Source organism: Solanum lycopersicum, chromosome 4 (assembly GCF_036512215.1).
Source record: "Solanum lycopersicum chromosome 4, SLM_r2.1".
In the NCBI taxonomy this organism is placed as follows: Eukaryota; Viridiplantae; Streptophyta; class Magnoliopsida; order Solanales; family Solanaceae; genus Solanum; species Solanum lycopersicum.
Genome location: NC_090803.1, coordinates 36,182,906 through 36,202,799, shown reverse-complemented (window position 1 = coordinate 36,202,799; position 19,894 = coordinate 36,182,906). Strand labels below are relative to the sequence as shown.

At 35.6% G+C, this 19,894-nt stretch overlaps 1 protein-coding gene across 1 annotated transcript; it reads right to left on the bottom strand.

Moving 5' to 3' along the window:
* Positions 1-1,076: 1,076 nt before the first annotated feature.
* LOC101263998 (probable arabinosyltransferase ARAD1) lies at positions 1,077-10,461 on the bottom strand. Its single transcript, XM_004237512.5, has 4 exons — positions 8,891-10,461; positions 2,214-2,510; positions 1,958-2,053; positions 1,077-1,674 (listed from the first exon to the last, which is right to left on the bottom strand). Exons 1-4 carry the CDS (start codon positions 9,389-9,391, stop codon positions 1,258-1,260), a joined length of 1,311 nt encoding a protein of 436 aa, XP_004237560.2. The 5' UTR covers positions 9,392-10,461; the 3' UTR covers positions 1,077-1,257.
* Positions 10,462-19,894: the final 9,433 nt, after the last annotated feature.

The following is a 19,894-nucleotide window of genomic DNA, read 5'->3' as shown; positions in this document are numbered from 1 at the left end:
TTTTGTTTTCTTTCTTTTAAAATCACTTTAACAAATAAAAATATAGAAATATTTTTTTTTCTTAATCTCATTTTATTAATTAAAATAAAATAACTTCATGTACGCTTTCAACAGATAATATATAATATATATATAAGATAATGGTAAATTCATAATTGATTTATATTTATATAACAATAAAAAAATGATAATAGAATAAGAAATATTCCCATTTATTTTTTTCCTCATTTGAAGATAAATATTTGCTAATTTAAAAAATATTATTAAAAAAATGTATGAAAAAGAAAATAATAATATATTTATTTAAAAAATGAGCATTTTGACCCATTATATAACAATAACGGTATTTTATGACCAAAGTATTGACGGTAAATGCATTTTTGAACCAAACTACAAACGGAGGACATTTTTTTCATTTCGCATAATTTAAGGATATTTTTGAGCCAAAGTATTGACGGTAGTGCATTTTTTAGCCAAATATAAACAAAGGGTATTTTTGTTCCTTCATAGTTTAAGGACATTTTTGACCATTTTTCAAAAAATAAAAATTCCAAACTATTGACTATGAAGAAAAAAATAATTCAAATTATTGACTTGTGGTGTAAGCAATTTTCTGATTGGCTCTCACAATGGATCAAAATCCTTTGATTTTTTTTTGAAAGAAATGCACTTAATATTAGGAATTGGCAAAAAAGTCTGATGAACCCTTATACTCGTGTGAGTTTGTATTGTAAACTCATTCTACTTTCGCCTTTATCATCTAGATCCCTGAATCCATACAAGTACAAGATTTTATAAAACACTTTTCTTTAATATTTTACGAGCAAAGTTAGTTCAAGTATATAAAGAAGTACTCCCTCTATCCGAGATTATATGATTGCCTTTTAGCTACTTCAAAAACAATTACACATTTCTATATTAAGTACCAATTTAATTTAAAAATATTCATTTTATTTATCCTTAATAAAGTGACAATTTTAGACCACAAATATTAAAAGTGTTCGTGGTGAGTCAAAAGTAATTGAGATGTAATAAATAAGGCAGGCAGGTTGAAGGAGAGGTGCAAAATAAGAGTATGATCAAAGCACTTGTAACCAATATGCTGAATGTTGGGTAAGCTATCGTCGCATAAACCAAGTAACCCTCAATCTCCAATGCAGAATTGTTCAACTAATGTTAATAATATTTCATATAATCCAGATGCTGCTTTTTGCTCTATCAATATTGGTATACAAAATGTACATACAGTATTATACACTATCTCCACCAATCTGGCACTTTCAACCTTCTGTTCCTATGTACATCAAGTTGGGTAGCAGGAAGCTTGTGCTTCACCTCCCTCCATATCATGTTTACAGCATCACCCTTTTTCGGAGGGTATTGGTACTCAAAATGATGGCTAATGTTCTTAAGATAGCCCCACATTTCAACCCATCTTGCTTTTGAAACACTCCTCAGCTGATCAAGCATGTATCCTTCTTTCTTTGCCTCCTCACGTGAGAAAAACATCGAGAATTTGGTATAGTCTAATTCATCCTCAAAAGGTAGCTCAATTTTGTCACTCACAATTACAGGAACACAATGGCTCACTATTGCATCAAACAGGCGGCAAGATGATGGGGTGTCCCCTGCTGGATGTAGACAGAACTTTGACAAACGCATCCCATTTGTTGACTGAAATACAAAGGGAAAACTATAAGTACAGGTAACAAGTACAGCCAATTAGTTAGGTGGGGGGACCTTTTTCTTTAATAAGGTAGGTGACGGACTTTCTTAATCTCTCAACTGCAGTGGTACACCTTGTGATAAAACCGGCAGGTCAATGGAACGGCCAATTATTAAGGATCCAACATGTGGCATTATACTAAAGTACATTGCAATGTGATCTCCTATATTCCAGTTGTAACAACAAAGAGATGTCACCCAATTAATAAGTTTGGATAGCTAAACAACTTACTTCATTTACACCTTTCCCTGAGATTCCTGCTGCTTCAAAGACAACATCCTTCTGACCACTCAACATGTCTTTCATTTGCTGACGGTCTTTTCCATCCTGCAACATGAACAGAGTCGTAACAATTTTCATCATTTGAGAATACATGATTTTTGGTGGGGAAAAAAAAATAGAGTACAATATTCTCAAATGATTTGATTCAAATAAATCAATTATTTGAGCATATATGATTGGTTTATTCAGAATTCGATAAGCATACATCTTTTCTGTCTGTCCTCCCACGGAAGAAAAGAAGCGTTGTGCGGGACTCATATGGGTCTGAATTATCATCAGCTTCAAAAGTTTCAACCACGTGTGCATATGGGGCCACTACATCTTTCCTCAAATTAGACACTGTTGGAGGAGGACGACCAAAATCTGCCACAATGAAAATAGCAGCATTCACCTTCTCCCGGTAACGCTTGAAAGCATTTGGATGATGCATTGGAATCACATGATCCCGACCAGCAGACCTCTTCCAATGTTCAGACTTTTGCAAGAAGTCCACAATTTCAGCCTGTTAGAAGAATTAAGCCAATGCAAAAACAGAATAATTATTACAGGAAGGAATACTAGAATAACACTAGTACTACATCCCAATTCTAAACCAATCTGATCAGTTATATAAATTACTTCACCGATATACCTATCTTTGTGCAAACTAAAAAGACTCTTGAAACACCAATCCTAATGTGCGCGTGCCAACACCATAAAACTCAATCCCAACTAATGTACGCATACCAACAGCATAAAATTAATCCCAAATAATGTATGTGTACCAACACCATAAAACTTAATCCAAAATAATGTACGTGTACCAACACCATAAAACTTAATCACAAATAAGGTATTGCACCATCAAACTTAATCCTAATTGAGACTCTTAAAACAATAATCCTAATTTTCCTGTTCTTGCCATGTACTCTTGCTTCAACCCAGCTGTGCAGCGTATGATTTTCCGAGGCATAGTCCAGGAACTATTTTTTAGCCTAAGAAATACTCTCTCCATAACTGACTAGTGACCTTGCAGTGTATGAATAGGTGGACCACTTCTTCTGTAGTTCACCCACAGAAAAAGTTCTTCAAAGAAAAAACAATTGAAGCATAGTGGGGTTCCCCTCTTCATCAGGTTATCTTGTGTCAGCACAACTTCCTTTGCCAATAGCCATACAGGGCAGACTATTTTATGTGGAATTTGGCTTTCCAAATATGTTTCCAAGGCCATTTAATTAATTGCTTGTTTGGATGGTTTAGCTTCCTTTAGTCTGCATTTACTTCAAAAGTCCCTTTGCTATTTCCTTGCCACTATAGGATGTCTTGTTCCATCTTCAAACCACTGAACTGATCAATGGTGTTGAAAAATTCTATAACTCTTGGAATTTCTCAGTCATTGAGATGTCTCCTAAATACAAAGTTCAACCCCTTGAGGTGTCCATAATTCTGCTATTGTGCCCTGCGGATGTGGGGCTAGGTTGTATATATCTTGAAATAGTATCTCCATATTGCCTGCTTCATGCCAATCATCGTTCCAAATAATTGTTTTAGCTCCAGCCTCCATCTACCACTTCAATCTTGGTGTTGACTTTGAATTCATTGCACAACATTCTGATGGATTTCCATAAGCTAACACCATAGGGAGAAGTAACTTCCTTTGTCATCCAGTTATCCTTTTCCTCATATTTGGCTTTAATGACAGTGCCCCACAGGTTCTGATTTTCATTAAAATACTTTCAAAGCCACTTGGTTCTGAAAGATTTACTTTGGTTCTTCAGGTTCTTGATCCCCAAACTCCCAGTTTTCTTCTCAATGGTCATTTCCTTCCATTTTACTAGATGGAAGCCCTTGCTATCTTTGATTCCTTGACATAGATATTTCTTCTTATTGGGATCCAACCTATTGATGATTTTTGCTGGGACAGGAAATAAAGCCAGCATAAATATTGGAAGTGCTTCAAGCACAAAATTTATTAGAGTATGCCTTCCACCCAAAATTTCATGGGAGTCGGTTTTAAAACCTTATTTTACTGGGAGTTTCCCTCAGGTCAAGCTTTTGGTTTACTTAACTCTCGCTAACATCATTTGCAAATAGCATGCACCATCGTTGTCTCATCTCATACACTTGGTTATTTCAAGCATAAGTAACCCAAGCAAGTAACCTTAAAAATAGATCTGTGGTGTAAACTCATAATTATGAGAACGTGCTTTAACTCCCGTTGTTCTAATGCTTACAATAGCTCCTTAGTACATCTCCAGTATGAGATTTGTATATTTAACACGAATTCTTTTTATTCTCCAGCACCTGCAAAAGAACTTCTTGGCAATTCATCATACGTTTTCTTGAGGTCATTGAATACTTCCTTTTCCTACAAATCTCCACCAATCTGTTGGCAAAATATAGCATTTGTTGTAGATCCTACTGCCACAGGTAACAATTTATTCTTTGGCACCTTTCTAAATCTCTAACCCTATGCTCTATCCTATTTGCTCAAAACTTTATTGTATGACTCAGAAGTTTATTACCACAAACTTCCACACAATTTGATATATCTTTATTTGACAAGTTAAATTTTGAAAATCTCTTTTTTCTAATATTTGAAACCAAGGTGCTCTTTCTCTACTACCATTCGGGGTGACCCAGTGGTTTGGGCTTGGAACTTCCATGTTAGAGGTTTCAAGTTTGAAACCCCTTGCCAATGAAAGCAAAGGGTTTGCCTTCTGGGTCGAGCTCGTCGCACCGGGTTTGCCTAGTGCGGGCTACCACTATTGTGTGGTTTGCTTGCTATTGCATAGGAGCATGGATTTTACCCTATGCACACTCAAAGGTAGCGGCTACGAGTTTCCCTTGTCATCCAAAAAAAAAGAGGTACTCTTTCTCTACTTATTTGTCATCTTTCCACTGTGATATAATTGCAAATAGCTTAGCAGGTTACTAATTAAACCTTTATAGGGATGTCATCTCAACAATAGGATTTTCTAGCCCTTATATATTGTTATACAATAACAAACTCAGTGGAATTACGTGGGGTCTAGGGAACCCTTATATTTACATTCTTTAATGAAATACATCTTTTTATTTCTTTTGATAATTGTACAGTTCTAAACAACTTTCCCACCTCGACTAAGTCCATGGGATACCTGTCACTCCACCACCAAGTATTAGGTAACTTTGTCACCGAAGCTAGGAAAGATGAAAAGCCTCAGTTCTCAGGATTCTCAACCCACTTAATCGACAACTAGGCCAGTTTTATCAAAGGCGCACTTAAGCCCTAAAACTAGGCTCAAAACGTGTTGAGCGCTTCGCCTCACTTTATGTGCGCTTCAGTGTCGTCACCAAGGTTTTAAGGCAAAAGTTTCCTTGCCAATGAGTTTCGTATGAAGAAGCGACACTAAATAATTGATATTTAACTTTATCATAATTTTTTTTTAAATTTTGTTTGGTCATATTGACATTCATGTTTATAATTATTAGTCTTGTACTAAAAATAATATTTGTATTCTTTTCATCCTTTGCGCCTTTATTCATTAAAGCCCAAGCTTTATTTGCGCTTTGGCTTAAAGCCCTCACAGACCTTAAAGTTTTTTTGCGCTTTTCGACTTTGATAACACTGAACCAGGCCACACCCTTGAGTTTTCTTTATAATTAGAGTTAAATAATTGATATATATATATATATATATATATATATATATATATATCTTCTTTGATCTCACTACCTCTTGTCAAAAGTTGTTAGGCATCCTTTTATTACACTTAACAAGGTTAAAATCATTGCTCCTCTTCTCTCATGTGTCCTGGGATTTACTTTCTTTCTCCAATTCCCACATCCTTATTTTTTTGGATTTAGTCACATAAGATTTTACCAGGTTTGACCAATAGCCATTTTACCTTTTCTTAACTCTCTTATGTTCTTCCATGGCTTTAATCATGTTCTAACTTTTCACAACTTTCCAAACTAGCAAAAGACAACACAAGAATGCATAGCTTACTTACATGAAAAACACAACAAAAAAAGGGCTCTCTTTCACCTCATTGGTTATACTTTGGTCCTTCTTTTATTTATATGACCATGGTACCCGGGCTAGCTTTCCTGCACCTTGACTTATTCCACGGAGTCAGGGGCGGACCCACGTTGGGTCCAGGGGGTTCACCCGGACCCCCTCGAAAAAAAAAATCACGCTATATACAAGGTAAATTTTCTGTATTTTTGTAGGTATATATATTTTTTGAACCCCCTAAAAAACAAATAGGAATAGATGACTCAGTGGCATATTCCCTGAATATTAAGTTGCACGCCACCAGTTCGAATCCCTATGACAATATTTGTTAATTATTTTTTTAAGTTTCGGTTTATTTTATTTTTAAAAAAAAATTAGTTCTGTTTTTCAAGCTTATTTTAGCCTTACTTTTAATTTTAAAATTGACTAAAAGTGTGATGTTAAACCCAAAAAAAATCAAGGATCACATTTGTAAAAAATTATTTACACGTTTATACTTTTATTTCTCGAACCCCCTGAACGAAAATATCTGGGTTCGCCACTTCACGGAGTACCTGCCACCTCTCACCAACATGTACCAAATAAACCTGTCCACCACGGCAAGGACAAATGGGAAGAATCACCTAGTGTTTTTTCATCTCAGTTGGGAAATGAACCAAAGACTCATTGTTCTATACTATTTCATTGACCTAAGTTGCTCAGACTCTTCACTGTTGGTGTTGCACCCATGTCAACACGACATGGGTGTGGGTGTGGTATCCATGTCCGATTTGGTCAATCTATTTTGGATACTTTGACCAAAATCAATGGGGAAAGTCTGAACAATTTTAATGATTTCTGTAATCAGTACAAAAGCTAAGGTGAAATCGAAGATATATAGAAATTCTTTGTCAGACATTTTCCTTTAATCTCCTTCCTCGATTCTCCTCAAGTTCTCCACATAATATCTCATAACTTAGGTTTTATAACTCTATTTTTAGGTGAATCCCTGCACCCATATCCACGCAAGTCTCCATATCCCCGAAACTTAAAAATTAGATCACAAAAGATCCGACCTCTAGATCTGCACTCGTATCGGACACTCGCACCCGAGTTCGAGCAACTTTTCTTTGACCACTTTGGTCCTAAGTACTACTATATGCTCAATCAGTTTATATTGTTCTTAGTGAAATGATTTGGCCCCAAAAGAATGTTACTTTATGGTTCTCAAGACCAATTAATAACTAATACATTTCGGGGGTCATCTTACAATAACAAGGTTCCATCTTGACCCCTCTTCTCTATTCAGTGTACTGGATATACGTTTCTTTCTACTTACTTTGCCTACTAAAGTTTTAAAAAGGGTTCACCTCAAACTTCACCAATAGCTTCTTTACTCTCTTAACTCTCTAATACTATTCAAAGTTTCATCTTTTTCTTTTCATATTTTTATATGCAGCAACAAAAGACTACACAATTCACTAACTTTACCAATCCAACTAGCAAGGGGCTCCCACCCTTTTGGCTCTAGAAGAATGCTACTTGATTTTTTTTGGCACCAAGTAATGGTTAATACACCAATTCCTCTTCCAACACTATCATGGTCCCTTTGCAAATATTCCACATTGAATGGACATAAGAATCCCTACAGAATTTTTATCTAGTTATCCAAAGGTAAAGATTCTTCGACTGACAATGTAAATGTAGGAGAACTTTATATAAGACCAAATAAATGCATAATTTACTTTGCAAACCTTATTGGTCTGAAGTGTTCCTTCCTTAACACAACCTAAATTTAGATGCATTTATCATTTCTTTTCACAAAAGAACAACCTTCACCACTGGATGAATGAACAGTGGAACGGGTTGAGAGAAATCCTTTTAATGACCACCTCCTTGAGAGAGACAAACTGCTAGTTTCCTCTATAAATTTCATTGGTTAACAAAAATGGAGCAGATTAGCATCAACTCACATGAAACTTATTTTTCAAAAGCACTTCACCTACTTCCCTTTATTGTAGGTCCCCAAATACTTGACCTATTTCCTTAAACAGAAATCTTTTTCATTTAACAATAATTCAAAAAAATATAAGCTTTAGGATTTTAACACCTGACTGTTTTCATCAACTAATTCTACTTTTTCATGTTCTAAAATTATTGTTGTACACTCTATTTTATCTGACTACAATATAAGATATTCTCATGCTCAAACTTCTCTTCATCTTCATAACAATCAAAACAGGTCAAGTTTGCCTAGGTGGAAGGAGTGTGAGTTAGCAATATTTGCATAGAAAATGAGTGTCTTACCAAACATTTAGTTGAATAAATCACAGAGCCAGGTTTTTAAAGCTGCACAGTGAATGACAAGACGCATCCACCGTTCCACTTTGATAGGTTAAATGACCAGACAGTACATAGTCAGGGTTAGGCCTTGATTTCTAACAACTATTTTTGAACTTCTTAAGTATGAGACATTATATTTTCTGTTTTGTTTTTATATAAGCTAAGATAATTTTATTATTGATGGGAAGAAAATCAAGTATACAAGAAATACACTAAAGTAGAGAACCTGCATAAAACTATAATACTTAATATCCTATACATATTGAAACCTCAAGGGGACATAAAAAAGAAATGCAATTCGTCAATAAAATGTCTTGTTGAGAGGTATAATATCTTAATCTTTTCCTATACTTGCAAAAGTTGTGGTAAGCAGAAACAAGAATTAATAGGACATATTTACAGTTGAAATATGTTGGCCCTAGTGTTAGAGAAGTGTAAACAAATCTAACAAAAGCAACTAATGTTTTTGCTTTCCATATCAATACTTTGAAACTGAATTATGGAACATACATATTTAAGAGTCAAACAGAGTTTGTAATAATGTAATAATATACTAGATAGAAAGAGAGAAGAATTATGACCTGCAATTGATCATCATATTTGACCTCTGAATCATTGCCATGTCTATAGTAAGTATTATAACTCAAGGAAGAGAAAAAAGGGACAAAAAACACATTAGCAGATTCAGGATCAAAAACCCTAACAGCCTCTCGTGTTTGATCATCAACTGAAGACAACAATGAGGCCAACAGCCAATACTCTACACTATGTTGTTTCCTCAAACCCGTATACTTGGGCCATTTAGGCAAAGTGTCGATAGTAACAGGAGGAGCATTATAATGCGATGATCCTTTCAAAAATCCGACATTGTATTTCATTTCAAGATCATACATGTAAACCTTGAGAGGTTCAATGTCTGATTCTTCAGTGAAACAGGGGTTAGGTTTACTCAACGAAGAATCGAACAGAGAAAAACTTGATCTGTAATCGATAGTTCCAGTATAGAACAAAGAAGCAAAAAGAAACAAAATGAACACTGCTAAACATACTAAACTCTTACTCATTCTATCATTCACTTTCATCTTTTTCCAAACCAAATTAGAAGACCAAGATCACAGAAATCTCATATTTTTCTTCCTCTATTGGGATATGGCCAACTCTTTAATCTCCAACATCTTGATGGGGTTGTTGAGGGATTATACTATTCCCCAACATTTCAACTTTAACATTTATTTCTAATAATAAGTATTAAAGTAAGATCTGTTTTTTAAAAACATACTTTAGCTTTCTTAGTCCTACTACTTCCTCAAAGTATTATAAATATGTTGCAATACACACCACTTATTATTAATCATGTGTTAAATTTTATTCAATCCATTTTTTAAAAAATAACCAATTTTCTTTTTAATCTGCTTAAATAAGAATGACTTCTTTCTTATTTTGTATATTTGACCTAATTTTATTTTAGAACCACAAGATACAAAGTCTTCTTTATACTCTTAAACTTCGTGTCAAGTTAAATTAGGTCATTTTTTGTGAAACGAAAGGAGTAATTTTTTATCTTTATTTTTGTTTTTATTTTTTTTCTTATTTTATCAACTTCATTTTCTTTTTCTCTTTCTTCATTAACCTCATTTGCTCTTTCTTTAGCCCTTCAAGCTGCCCAAAAATCCTCGACGTAGCCATCTTCGCCAATACTTCGGAGTAATTTTTATCACATCGCTATTGTAATGCCATAATATCATCAATTCATTGTTTGATAAAAAAATTACTAACAAATTACAATATTAAAAATTAATAATCATCTCCAATCTACTATCTTCTTTCCAAAATTATGCAGTAGTACTCCATTACGATGAAGGTACAAGAATTTTCAAATCGATGAAATTTCTTTACAATTTATTTATTTATGTTTAAAAAAGAGAAATGTTATCGAGGAGGTTTACAATTATTATTATTTTGAAAAAAATAAGGGACAAAAGAAGAAACCAGAACAAAGAGAAGCAAGAAGACAAGGAAAAAAATGAGTGAAGTAATGGGTCTTCTATGTTGAAGACGATAGAGAGAAAGTAGTTGGTTATTTTGAAATTTAAGAAAGAAGATGACAAAAAGAAATAGTCGAGAAAGTACAACAAAATAAGTAAAAGAAAAGAAGATAAATAATATTTCTAATTAAATTAATGCTTAAATAAATATTATTTACTTTTTGGTTCAACTAATTCTCTGGTAGAGAGTGAACTACACTCTACATGTCACGTAGGTACGTAATGGGACAATTAATTCATTCTAAATAAGAATAATGGAGTAGTAGGATCCCCACAAAGTTCAAATGTCTTTTTAAAAAATAGGTCTTACTTTGATGGGGGTAATTATGTATTTTCTTTTTATTTTTTTATAATTCATCAAAATCAGTACTTCCTATTTTAGTCTAGTTTGACTTGAATGGAGTTTTAAGAATTTTTTTTTAATTTTGTGGTTATAAATTAAAGTTATGTCAAATATACTAAAGTGTTCTTTAGTTTTATGATTTTAAATATATCACGTTAAAAGTTGAAGTTAAAATGTTGCAAAAAAAGGTCATTCTTTTTAAAACAAGATAAAAAAGAAACTAGGTCATTTTCTAAACAAACATAGAAAATATCAATTACCTATTTTTCAATTTAATTTTTTCACATAGTGCCTATAATCTCTTCACGTCTTTGTAAAATTTAAAATGATGGGGGCTTTAGAAAAATTTAAATTACATAGTACCCAAAATCTCTTCACATGCTCTCAATATATCTTCCTAAGTCTGAATTGTATGCTCCGTTTAATCATCTATTTGTGAAAAAAGGTCGTACAAAGCTTAACACGAGTAACAAGACCCTTTTGGAAAGATTTTCAAAACTGAAGAGTGAATTGGGTACCACGATCGGAGATAATGGACAAGGGAAGATTTTCAAAACTGAAGAGTGAACTGGGTACCACGATCGGAGATAATGGACAAGGGCACTCCATGCAACCTCACCATTTCCCTCAAATTCAACTTAGCATAGTCCTCCACAGAATAAGAAACCTTGAAAGAAATAAAATGAGTTGGTTTCGTCATTCGATCTAATATAATCCAAATTGAGTCATGTTGCCGCCAAATACGTGGTAAAACAACAATGAATTCCATATTCAAATCTTCTCACTTTCAAGTAGGAATGTTAATATCTTGGGATAAACCTCTCAGTTTTTTATACTCAACCTTCACTTGTTGACTATTAGGACATTTAACCGCAAAATCTGCGATATCCTTCTTTATCGCATTCCACCAAAAGATCTCTGGCAAGTCATGGTACATCTTGGTGGCTATCAGGTGAGCGAGAACTATAGGCTATGAACAATCTCTTTACTCTCAAGTTATCAATATTAGGAACACACAAACCACCTTGATATAGAAGCACACCATCTCTCCTTTGGGAGAAAGCCTCTATAGACTTGTTAAGAATTGATTCCTTCAACTCAACCACAGTTTGATCAAGTTCTTGTTTGGCTTTTGCATCTACCACAAAGGATGATTTTGAACCATTGTGAACCATAACACCACCCTTGATAGCATCAACTAGTTGAACACCCAATCGGGTCAATCCATGAATATCTTAAACTAACTCCTTATTATCTTCATTGTGAGCAACATTACCAATCAATAACCGATTAAGAGCATCTGCCACCATATTTACTTTATCGGGGGTGATAGAGAACACTGATATCATTATCTTTCAATAATTCTACCCACCTCCTTGATACACTCAAATTACACCTCCATAAAGAAGTATAAGCGATCGTTATCATGTAAAGAAACCAATAAGTAGGTTGGGGTCGATACCACGAGAAAAATGATTTAAACTTAACTGTAATCCATGTTATATCTTTTTAGTCAAGATATGTCTGAAACAAGTAAGTAAAAGGGGGGGGGGGGGTTGTGAAACAAATTCCTTCAATTATGTGGTTATCAAGTGAACAAAAGTAGACTTTGGTTGTTATCAAGATGAGAAAGTAACTAGGGTATGTGTGTTCCCCACAAGTTTTTAACACGGTATTTCTAGTAATAGCAATCCTTTCCTAGTATATTACATTCAAAGTGATAAGTTAGGTATCTCTAAATCCTTTGTCCGGCATCTTGAGAATTTCACCCCTACCTTGGTCCGGCTACGTGTGTATAATTTACTAACCCCTACCATTACCTCATATTAGACATCATAATCGATGTATGACTTAGTTATTACTTCATACCAATCGACACTAGCCTATTAGATAGTATCACACTAAATCTATGTTGACAATTCTTTTCTTATTAACTACATCCTTGGTCCGGAAAGTAGAAACAAGGTGTGTTCTAACGTGTGCGCTCATTAAAAAGACTTCTAAGTGAAAGAATTATCAATGCATGCACACTATTCAAGAATTGTTTAATTAGTAGTTATACTTTGTTAATCCCTCATGGTTCCCACAACCCTAGTTGTGGAGTTAGTTACCCATATTAGTAAGAACACAATTCGTGTATGTAGATGAAAATCATGAACTTACGTAATAAGAATAGTAAACCTAGAAATTTCACTTGAATTTTAATCAACAAGCTTCAAAACCATATTCGGAAATCAATTATTTGCCAAAGTTGCCAAAACTAATCTCCCACACATAAACAAGAACAAGAGTAGTAGTAGGTAAAACCCTAAAAATGAGATTTTCTGCCCTATTTATAGAAACATAATCCTAATTAAAAAAAAATTAAATAGGAAAGTTTTGTTCAGGCACGCGACTTCCATCAAAGGGACCATTGACGGGTTGTTGATCAATCGACGGTCCATGTATTGTTTCCGTCAGCCAATAATTAGATAAATATTTTGATCACCAGATGGCATCCTCTCTGAATCGAATGACATACCAACAACACGGTCCTCCGTTCCATCTACTGTAACACTCTGCAAGTTCATGACTTAGTCTAGAGCCTCACATGATGAACCAAGCCTTAAAACAATGTTTCTAAGCCTAAACTAATGTATCAAAACTATGTTAGAAGTGTTAGATCCTAAACGTTAAGGGATGAACATGACGTCCGAAAACTAGTGCAATTGAACTAGGAAAGATCCTTAAGTTTTGTGAAGGTTTATGAGTGCTGCAGGAAGTCTAAACCTTGTAAAAATACTTTAAATAGGTAAAATCATCTATTTATGGGGAAAGCGTCTAGGTATAACCCCCCAAGGATCTCCCTAGGGGTCTATGAAGGGACCTCACCTTTGGCCAAGCAAGCTGCCAAAGGCAGCGAGCCACCAATTGCACTAAGATGAAACCAGTCAGCGTTGCGGACATAGTTCACCATGGACCAAAAGTCTTGGTCTGCATCGCAGACACATAGCATACTTCACCGTCTCGAAAATTAATTTTGGAAATCATACAGGAACAGCTCCGCAAAGCAAACTTGTTTCTCGATGAAAATCTGAATTTAGAATTAAAGTTTGACTTCACTAAAAGGTCAACTTAAGTGAGGGGTCTTTTGGGTATTTTAGCGGAGGGTTATATATTGATGTTAAATAAGTTTTACATCATATTCACTTACTTAAATAAAATACCTAAAATCAAAACCCAAAAGCTCTAACCTCTCTACTTTCTTCTCTATTAAACCTCCATTGAAGAAACCAAGAAGCTTGAAGAAAAAGGCCAAATTACCTAAGTTTCTACTCAAATTTCGTGGATTAAGTCTCTTAAGGTATGGATGCTTTCACTCTTAATATTCCTTTCCCCAAGAGGTCAATTCAAAGTTGATTTCTAAATCAGCTAATTCCAAGGATTTTTCTCTACAAATGGATTTTTTTCTTAACTTGAAATTTATGATTTATTATGACGAGTTGTGATTACCTATGGATAATTAAGTGTGTATTGTTGAGTAATTGATGTTGATCGGTGGGATTATTGTGTGGTTCATGTCCTTTCCTCAATTTCCCCAAAATCTTGGATTTAGCTTCTGAATTGATTGGAATTGATGAATGTATTAATTGTTAGACTTGTTTTAACTATTCTATTTCATTCATGGACTGCCTATAGTCATATTGTTGGGATTGGATCTAGTTTTTGAAGAATTCATGATTGGACCCTTTTCCATAACCCTTGTACTTGAAGATGATTAGTGTTGTTATAATTGATTATGGTATTGTTTAATTCACAATATTATGATGAGTGGATCATCGGATAATTGTGATGACTTGAGGGTATGATCTTGAAGGATGTCTTGGAAGCTATTTAGTAAGACTTCTATGATTATGAGTTCACTACTTCAATAATGTTGGTGTAGTCTTGATGATGATGTTCAATTGAAGTATTATAAGTGATTAGATTAAGAAGATAATTATATGATGAATGTGATTAAATGTCTTGACTATGTGATTCATGATATCATGTTAAGGGATGATGATACAAGGTTGAATATGAATCACTTGTGTGCCTTACTATGATATGACTATGATGTGTTGATCTCACAAATGAAGGGTTGTTATGAAAGAAAATTCTCATGCAATACCTAATGAGCTAATGATTGAGATATACAAAAGGTTAGTCTCCTATGACCTATACTAAGATATGATGATTAGGAAAGGCTTAAAGACATTTCAAAAAGGGACTTTAGATTAGCACTGCGCAAACTTGTGAATGAGAAGTGTTGACTCCCCTTGGAGGGATATTCACCCTATAGGTCCACATGAGGTTTTGACTCCCATTGGAGGGAGATTCACCCTATGGTTTCTCATGAGATGAGGACTCCAATGCTAATGGGAATGTAGAGGGTTCAAAAAATATATGCTGGTTCATTAACTATGTTTCCCCCACAGGAACACTAGCCAGTGGATTTACCTGGAAATCTATGTTCATGTTTTAGGTCTACATTGGCAAGTAGAGCACCTTCTTTTGGTATAGGGTTCATCACACCAGATTTCTTTTGTCTCACATGGTCTATGTAGGTGAAGGCAATTTTTCGTGAAAGTAATACGAATGAATGAAGTAATGAAGTTGAACACTAACTAGGGTGACTTAAGGGAATCTACTTAGTGTAGGTACGAGTATGAGAATCTATCTATACATACACTAGTTATCTTTGAGGGAAGTCCTAGGAGGTTGTTCTTATGTTATAATGCACTTATGATATCATGATATGTACATATGTTGACTCTATATGATGTTGCTCTTACATGGTGTTCGTTACATTGATGGACATGATATTGGTCTAAATTGATATATGTGATGATGGCTACACATGATGGTATGTATATGAAACATGTCATTAGTTATGATCTCTTTTCTTGTTTACTTGATTATGTGGGGTTATAGGGCTTCACATGAGCATTGCACTTGTAGGCTTAGGATGAGATTGTTGGTAAAGGTCTTGTATGTTGATGATATGAACTAATGAACATAAACTATTCATATGACTTTATGATGATGTTGTCCTTGTTTATGAGCATGTCTTATGTTGCTGTGATACTTGTCTTGTATATGCTCTTGTGTGTGCATAAAGGCTTTTCAAAATGATTTAGCATGTTTCTAAAGAAATAGTCCCTTTTGTGCATTTCTTCAAATGGTTTGTGTGAATATATCCATACTTAGTACAAGTGGTCATTCTAACCCATATTGCTTCTATTTCTCCAAATATGTAGGTTCGGGCCGTTGAAGTGCTTTGAGGCTCATTTGCAAAAAGACTAGGTCATCTTTACCAAGTTATTGGTGAGTCCTAAATGTTAGAGAATGGTTTCATCTATCTAGCCTAGTATGATTTGTTATGTCTAAAGATAATTGTTCCTTCCTTTATCGTTTGAGACTATTGATATAAGCATATAATGACATATTGTATTTGTAATGGCTATGTCCAAAGTTGTAGATGGTTTATATGTGACAAGATATTAGACTCTTATATACTTTGTTAATGCTAAACGAGAAGCCTATGTAAGCTTCAATAAACGAGGAGTCTATGTAAACTCCCTATATGATATGTGAGAAGTCTAAGTACACTTCACTATGTAAAAGCTTTAAATTTTTTGTATTTTTGACCTATGATATGTAATGATGAATGCTAAGGGCTTGTCCAAGTCCTCTCCGAGGACGAAGATGCTGGTTACGTATAGGGGTACTCCCCATTGTGACATCTATGGTCAGTCGATGCTCTTCCATGACTCCACACTTAAATTCTTTAAATATCAGGTACAAAACCCTCGTAGTCGCAAACTACGGTTCACCAGTACGGTCCATAGATCAATAGATGGACCATCGATGTTAGTTGTGGTTCCACACTAGGTCAAAATTCCCTGATTTTTTCCAATGCTTGAGATGCTCTTGTACGGTCATCATCTACGGGGCGTTAATCAAACAATGGGCCATCGATTGCCTCCATAGGTCATGTTTCTGTACTTTTTAAGTTATCTCTGTCATTTTATGCATGAACATCTTTCTTGCGAAACAAGACAAAAAACTTGTCAAAACCAAAACAAAATGGCTCTAGACACACACAACTCTTAAGTGAAATACATTTAAAATACGGTGAACTCACGGTACATCAACAACCTCAACTTAAATTCGTTATTTGTCCTCAAGCGGCGCACTATGACCTTAAAAGACACTTGCATAGAAGTAGACAATTTAAGCTCGAGCAATCACATGACTATCTATCCTGACTCTTTCTTGATTGAGTGCAGGCCTACACCTTAGTCTCAACAAGATAATTCATGCGGATCATATTGTGACACGAATTTACCATGCAAGATACACCTTTTAAGTTTTTCCTCTCACAAAGGTACCAATTTTCTTATAATGTAACTAGTGCACTCACTTCAAACAAAATCCTCAATTTTCACACAAGAATTATGAATATAGGGTATAAGGATCTATTTCAACACTCGCGTTCAGGAATAAGTTCAAATACAGTTTGTGCTCCACACCGTAGCCTTGCCCTTATCTTCGCTGCTTAGGTTCACAAAACTAGACTCTAATATCACGGTAGGACTTTCTCGGCTTGTAACGTAGGCTCAGGGTCAGGTGTGGTACATTTGGGTACATTTAGTGACTATCTGCCCCTCCTTTACATTTCAGCTAGGCTTTCGACTTCTCTTTATTGTTTTGACGCCTTATTTCTTTTTTTTCTTTCCTTTGACTTATTTCAATCTTAGATGTGATTTTCACTTTTGTATCTTTTTCTCAAAAACAAACTCATTTCTCTTTTTCTTTTTTTTTCTTTTCATTCATTTTCATCTGTTCCTTCATTTTTCACCAAGTCACATCCATCTCTTACTTGTGATTTTCTTTTCAACCTCTAACTTTTTTCACACCCATTTTTGGGTCTTCTCTCATAATAGCCACCCTCAATTCATGGCTTTTCCATGAGTTGAGGTGCACAATACCCGATGTCGGGTCAGGGCCAAATACGAGGTCACTTCTACATTAGCCACCGTCAACTTAGGCTTTTGGCCTAAGTCGAGGTGCACATGTTCAAGGAGGGAACGAGGCCAAAACCATTAGACCCTGGGAAGGTGAGTTGGTGAGTTAGAAAGAAATGGTCTATTTAAAGGCTTAATTTATTTGGATTTAAGGGAATATTCACTTTATTTGGTCAACCTCTTATTAGGCTATTTGTGGACTATTCTGAACATGGGCCTATAATCACTTCCTAGCCTTTATGACATATTCCTTTAGCAAGACTGACCAGACAAGTTATAGTTAGGCACCAACTATTGAACAATCAAATATTCTCACACTCACTTGGCACATAATTGCATTATTGGATTTTTAGATTTCCCAGTTCAAATTTTAGTTATAGGTTATGCAGTTTGTGCATTTCCATGTCATGCTTAGAGCCAACATATTCAACTTTCATGAGCCTATACATGCAAGCACTTAAATTGGACGAGGATCAATTATTTTAATAGCCATAATGCTTTAATATTGTCATGATCCTACACATACACTTCCTTATACATGCCAGTTCAACTGAAATTTAAGTAGTCTTTTGAAGAAAAAAACATATGCAAGAAAACCCCACGAGAGGATCGTGAGTTGAGCTACTCAAACTTCACCCTGTCACTCACATTCCATTTACCCCACCCCCAACAAAAGAGAGTGCAATTGTCCCCAATGCACAATAAAACATAGAAATTGTAATGGGAAGTGAAGCAAACTTGTGGCGCATAACGCCGATGACCTATCAACAAGCAGGCTAGTTCAGTTTCCTATAGCCTGCAGGTTCAGCAATTGGGTCACCATCAATAGTTCCCACATCTGCAAGGATTAAAACATCAATAGTGATATGCACCACTCTATCATCACCATCATTTGTGCTCATTGCTATGCTCACAGGCACAAACCTAGACGCCCCAACAACTAGCTCTTGCATCCTCATCTGGCGCGTCTTCTCATCCACTAACGAGGCCCTTCTAGCCGACTCCATGTCTGTCCGCTCCCTTTTTCTAGCACAGGCTTCATTACCGACTTACACGTGTGGCTAGAACGGTGCCTCTTTCCATGAAGTTTAGGTTGTGTCTCAGCACGAAAATTGAACAAGCCTTAAAGAAGAAGTATCTTCAGCTAGCTTAGTGGGGGAATGCCCCATCTCAATCTGTCGTATCTCGAAGATAGCGTCTACATTAGCTCATAGGCTGGCCAGCTCAGTCTGAATGATAATGAGATCTTTGGTGGGGGCAGGTCATGCCAGAACTCTCAACTCACATGCATCTAGGTGTTTGTGGACCGCTTTAATTTGCTACTCTATTTGTTTGGCCACCTTTTTTTTAATGCGATCCTCAACCTCTTTTATGAATTTCTGCATCCAATGTTGTATATGATGGAGCAAGGTGTCCATATGAGCCTCCTGTTTACAAAATCTTGACAAGAGAAGCACCGTCGTGGGCGGTGTGGACCTCGAAGAGTTGCGTGCCCTGCTGGAGGCATGAGAAGAAGAGGTCGGGGTGGGGTCAGCATGCTCTGGTATAAAGGGGTCATCCCCTTGGGCCTGCTCCACCTTGTCTGCAAGATTTTGCCCAATGGAGGAACCTCGACCCAGGGCCCTTTAGGGGGTGCTGCCACATTGGCCTCATCTCTGATTAGGCATATATCCAATTTCCTAGTCGCTCAATGGAGTTTATGACAGTGCTAGACTGGCACTCCGGCTTCCCTGCTGAATTGAAAGACCAAACACAGAAAGTAGTAAGTAATGGAGGTCTTGGACGCCTTCCCGTGTATCTCCGCTTACATTATCCACATGAAATCAATATCCAACCTTTCTACTAGTGCTGCCACTATGACTTCCCTGTACCAAGTGAGTACGTTGTCAGCCTTGGTGGGTGATACTCTGTTACATACCAACAACTAAAAGAATTTTTCCACAAGGTTTAGGTAGCCTTCTTGATAAGCCCTCAGGGTTCTATGACCCAGTCAACGTACTCATCATTTGCCGCAATATATTGGGCTAGACACATTTTAACCGCTTCCTTCTTCTTGGAACTTCTGTGAAAATCACCTTCCGAACTATATCCCACATGTAATTAAACTCCGCATTATTGAGGCTAAAGTCTAGGCCAGTGGTGTGGCTA

Bases quoted from the DNA above. Each gene is read 5' to 3' on its own strand.
- LOC101263998 (XM_004237512.5), bottom strand. From the start codon at position 9,391: ATGAAAGTGAATGATAGAATGAGTAAGAGTTTAGTATGTTTAGCAGTG. The intron at 2,511-8,890 runs GTCATAATTCTT...TTCTTCTAACAG, and splicing joins AATATGATGATCAATTGCAG to GCTGAAATTGTGGACTTCTT. The intron at 2,054-2,213 runs GTATGCTTATCG...TTCATGTTGCAG, and splicing joins GGAGGACAGACAGAAAAGAT to GATGGAAAAGACCGTCAGCA.